The sequence below is a fragment of the Agelaius phoeniceus genome, chromosome 1 (assembly GCF_051311805.1).
Source record: "Agelaius phoeniceus isolate bAgePho1 chromosome 1, bAgePho1.hap1, whole genome shotgun sequence".
In the NCBI taxonomy this organism is placed as follows: Eukaryota; Metazoa; Chordata; class Aves; order Passeriformes; family Icteridae; genus Agelaius; species Agelaius phoeniceus.
This window is the reverse complement of record NC_135265.1, coordinates 93,691,808-93,697,024: the sequence shown is the minus strand read 5'-3', so window position 1 is coordinate 93,697,024 and position 5,217 is coordinate 93,691,808. Positions and strand designations below refer to the sequence as shown.

Below are 5,217 nucleotides of genomic sequence, written 5' to 3'. Positions count from 1 at the left end.
TTGTACTTGGGAATTTGCGTATGGAATGCACAATGTTACATGTATTTGGTGACACACCACTGTATGAGCATATATGAAGGAGTCAGGTGTGAGGAACAGCAAAAAGTCCCAACAGTGAGACCAGCATCAGAAAATGGGCTCTCTTCCTTACCTGTTCACACCTATCAGAAATTTGCAAGTCTGATTGGGACAAAGCTGACGCCTTGCTGTAAGCAAACTGGGACTAGAAATTATTGTGAAAGGGATCTTAAAAACTCCAGAGGTATACAAAAATCAATCCTGGGACCAGTTTTGGTTTGCTTATGTGTCTCCTTTGTTAAGGAGAATTTAATTTGATAGCCTATTAGAAGTACATCTAGAGGGAACTGCCCCTTACTGAGTGTTTCTGTGTTTCTCTCTCAAAACAGGGTGACTTTTGCACTGTAATTACTTATTGTAAAATAAACATGGCAAGCTACTTGCAGTTGAAGAGCCTAGTGTTGCTAAACCCAGGATTTTCCTAAGGCAGCCTTGCAGTCCAAGTACCCTAACTTCCATTGGCTTGTGTTTGTCTATACTTCAGAGAATATTTAATCAAGGAAAGAACTGCACCCCATCTCTGTCCCCATTAATTTATGCAAGAATCCATCATTTTAACAGAAACTTTATTTGTGCATGTGGAAGGCTTTGACTTTCATAAGAGGGAGATCATAGAAGGGGAGAAATTGTCCAAGCTGATGGTGAAGGATGAACTGCTTGCAGGTTTGGACTGATGTTTTTCTTCTATTCAGCGTCTTCCTCCTTTTCCACCCATGGCTAAGGAGAAATGCAGAGAAATTGTGAGGACAATAAAAAGCGAAGTTGCAGAACAGGAAAATATACAGACCATAAAAGCATTGGCTACAAACCTTCCCAGGTCAGAAATCAAAGGTCTCTGTTACAATTTGAAAGACACTTTTTGAAATTAAGAACTTCAATCCTGTCTCCAAGGCTCTTCCTAACCCCACAGGATCCTACTAACACAATTAGCATCCTTACTGATGCAGTCAGATATAGACTAGGCTCTCTCATAATTTGGTTTGTTTTATCTGGTGTGGGTTGCATTAACCTGGCAGAGTGATGAGGGAGATTTATGTTGTTCTCTGCTTTGAGCTGGTAAGTGCAGGCAGATTCCTGTGGTTTTGACCCAATGAATTTCCTTTCAAGGAAAGAAAGCTCAGCTGTTCTTAAAGGCCCCAAGAAGCAGACTAATGATTCCTGTCTGTCAGTCTGATAACTCCATTCTCATGGTTCACTGTTTTTTCCCACTATATCTGCTTTGCATGTTCAAGTGTGGAGCCCTTGATTTAATCCTAAATTTGTAATTGAAAAAGAACTATTGAACTGCCTCTGTGGTGCTGATGAAAGCATAATCTAAAAGTCCATTGGGCTTTTTTTTCTGTCATTGTGTTTCAGATTTCAGACTCTGCTGTCCACTCATACCTTTGCAAGTTTGTGTCAAAGTTATTTCCACTAATTCCCCAGTTTCATTTTCCCACCAAATTTAAAGAAATAAACAGTAAAAATATTGTTTCAAATACAAAGCAGCCACTCCTGTTACTTGCATCCCTTCATCTAGTAAATGTACAGTAAATGAACTGAAGTATTGCTGACTGCTCAGAAGTCATTTGTTAATTCATCTTTATCAAGAGGACTCTCACTTACAGATGGACTGGACAGTGGAAGTTGTGCCACCCCTGGGAACTCCACCTCCATGAGCTGTGGCCTCCTTGGACATTGTGTCAGAGGCCCTGGATCCACCAGAGATCCCGCGGCTGGTATAACCTGATGAGTGGGTTGTGCCCCTGGCACCTAGGACAGTTACAAAGGACAAGTTATGACAAAAAAAAAGGAAGGAACCTTACAGGACAATTACAAACTACTGTGTTTTAAAACAATTCAAGGCTAGCAAATGTATCAAAATGCAAGGTGACTGCTGATCACTTGACTTGTTCTGTCAGTCTGCTCCTTTTTAGCTGCCACTTTGGGAAAAGGATATTATCAGTACTGTTGGGGAGCCCCCAGAACACCCCAGAACCTTCAGAAAATTTATGGCTCTTGCACAGACTGTTTTTGATAAACCTGGATCTCTGAAATAGTTTCAGCACAATTTGCCTCTGCTGAAATTTCACTTTTCTTTGGAGCTGCCTGAGGACTTTGGACAAACTTCTGTAGAAACTAGGAATTGTTGCACTTTCTGTTCCAGGTGATGAACATGCTCCTTTCACTTCACTTTCCCTCACATAAACCTGTAATAGATACCTGTAAAATTCAAGTACCACAAGTTGTGGTAGCCAGTGGCCAATTAATATGTATATCTTCACCTCAGCCTAAATAAGCCCCAAGCAAAACATTCCTTTGCAAACTCTTCTTCTCCTGGGAGAGAAGCAAAGCATCATCAGTGATGACAAATGTTAGTGATAATGCTTAAAGCCTTCCTGGAGGATGCTCAAATATTTTGGTGATGAGCTTGTAATAACATCTTCTGTAAAGTGACACTGAACAATACTCATGCCCCACTGCAGAATCAGCCGCTCCTTGGAGCATGTTTGTTCTGGGGGGAGGAAGGGTTACAGTCTGAATGAAAAGGTTAAGAAGATGTGTTTGGAGAGATTTCAGTGAGCACCTGCGGAAATGAAATCAGGCCCTTCTAGCTCTCAATCAGGCAAAGAATGTGTGGCAAGCTCTCCTGCTGCAGGGAGCCAAAGCTCACACCTGTCTTGGCAATGTTACAGAGCTAGCATTTCCACATGGATAAAAGCTCTTTTGGAGTATCTCCTGTGGGCATGGCTAAGGTTTCCTTGAGTCATGCAGACTTCTCTTCACCAAAATGGTGGTTTTCATGAAAGTCCATAGCTAGCACAGAGGTTGCAAGAATAAAACTAGGGGTAGTTAAATGCTTATTTTGCTTCTGTTTCTTATAAAAATTCTCAGCACACAGAGAGAGAGAAATCTTCAGTGTTTTAGTTTAGAGCTGGCAAATTCATGCTCTCTATAGAGCATCTACACTGAAGAGTTTGCCACTGGTAGTGAGTGTGCTGTACCACCCTCATCTGTAACAGAAGGAGCTTGTGCAGCTGACTAACTTATCACTAGAGTGAGCAACTGGCATCTCCTGCATACCAGGATTTCTGCTGCCGAGGCAGTGTGGTGCCTGAGAGCAGCTCTCCTCTCTGCTTTTCACTCTCTCTATCCCCCTCCTCTCCTGACTTTCTCTCATATTCTGTCCCTTGGCTGCTACTATTCCTTAAGCTCTTTCCTACTGAATATTCAATAAACACTGTATTCAGCAACCTATACTCAAATCATACAATGTGAAAATTAAAAAATGCCTCACAGGAGTCACATGCAATACGTCTCTGAAAGACCCTTATGTCACCTATTCACTCACTGTCTAGAGGGCCTCACTCTATGAATAATATTGGCAATGTAAGTCATATATTAAAAAAAAAATCCAACTTATTTCCTTTCAATTAAGCTTAACACACTTTTGGCTATTAAAAGATGCCCTGAATCTGGACCCTGGCCAGTTCACCTGGTCAACCACCCATTTTATGGCTGGAGAAGTCACATTCAGCTCCATCTTTTGTATTTCTACCTGCTGATTGTGGAAGTAGTAGACCAGTGGTAGACCAATGTGGCAGAGATGCCCACCTATAATCAGTCTGCTGGCTGGCAATCCTCTGACACATGGGACACGTGGGTCTGAGACCCCGAGGGCAGAAGGGGTTTGGAAGCCTCTATCCAAGGTCAGAGAGCTAATACTGAGCTGCTGGGTAAAGCAGGATTGCAGGGGGCACTCTGTTCTGTGGAGGCATGCCTGTTCAGAGGATGCCTGCTGAATCAGGTCACACAGGCAGCTCTGGCAGGGAGAATACCTTGTGCACAAATCCCACGGGATCAGGAGTTAAACAAGTGCCAGGCTGGTAAGAGTTGTCTGGGCAGGGACTGCTCCCAGCCAGCAGCAGAACAGCAAACACCTGCACGGTTAGCTCATGTGAAAGGCAGCTATGCCTTATTCTAGCACTTAGATAGGAGATGTCAAGGGTATGCACACATTCCCTTTGTGAATTTATCTCTTGGACTGCAACTAATTTCTCTCCTCTACAGAGTTTCAGGAGTTCTCCCTGTATGGATGTGAATAAAGAGCTAGGGAAATCTGATAATTAATATGAAATGTAGCTACACAGATCATGTTCTTGCATAAGTGCATCATTGCTTGTTGCTATCATGACTCTTCATATTTTTGATGATTCCTGGCAGAATGGAGAGATAGTAAAAACCTCAAATAAACACTGTCCAAAACCTCATTAATACCACATATGTATATTTTCATTCATACATAGTATGTGCACACACAGAAAACACCCTCAATAACATCCTGCTCAAAACACACAGTTAAATAGAGGGATCTTCTTTCTTCAGTGCCATACAGAAATGTAGGAGAGAAGAGATTATTTGGCAAGCTTATTTTCAAGGAGAAACAGCTGTCTGATCCTATGCATTGAACCACAAAACCACACACAGAGTCACACACAGAATTGCTCATACCCATTTCCTGGAGAGTAGAAGTGGGGCCACCAGAAGGCACACCTCCCCCAGAGGCTCTGGCTTCTTGGGACATCAGTGATGAAGCAAGGGATCCTCCTGTGATCCCAGAGGGAGTGAAGCCAGCGTTGCGGACGTTCTGGTCAGACATGCTGCTTTCTGCTGGTGAGAATTCCAGGGAAGCACTCAGGCACTGCTCAGGGACTGCTCAGCCCATCTTTTTATACACTCTCCAGCTGATAGAGAAGAAATGAAACTGCTGCCATGGTAAGGTAGAATAGAAACTGAAACTTATTCTCAGCCAGGAAACAAAACTGAACTTTATCAATAGGCCTTTTTTTTGCTGTTGCCATGATGGAATTTAGGCAAACCAAATAATTTCCTCTTGTGATACTAAAACAAATTACTGGTGCAGGAGTCATTGCTTGGCAACTGAAGCAGCTGAAAGCTCTGCTTCTTAACTCTTTTGCATTGCACCCTATTGCACTGAATTGCATCTGTAGAAGGTACTGCATTGTTTTAAGTATTCCTACAACTCTGAGTAAAGACAAGAGACAAAAAGGCAGTAAAGTGGTGGCATGCAGAGACTTCAGGTGGATTGGTTACCACACCCAGAGTTCAGCTGTGGTACAGCTACCCCTGAAAACACTG

General features: G+C 42.6%; 1 protein-coding gene across 1 annotated transcript; it reads right to left on the bottom strand.

Moving 5' to 3' along the window:
- Window positions 1–627: 627 nt before the first annotated feature.
- On the bottom strand, window positions 628–4,797 carry LOC129121074 (uncharacterized). The gene is made up of 3 exons (XM_054633972.2): window positions 4,570–4,797; window positions 1,684–1,830; window positions 628–795 (listed from the first exon to the last, which is right to left on the bottom strand). The coding sequence occupies exons 1-3, from the start codon at window positions 4,715–4,717 to the stop codon at window positions 767–769; spliced, it is 324 nt and encodes a 107-aa protein (XP_054489947.1). The 5' UTR covers window positions 4,718–4,797; the 3' UTR covers window positions 628–766.
- Between the last annotated feature and the right edge of the window lie 420 nt (window positions 4,798–5,217).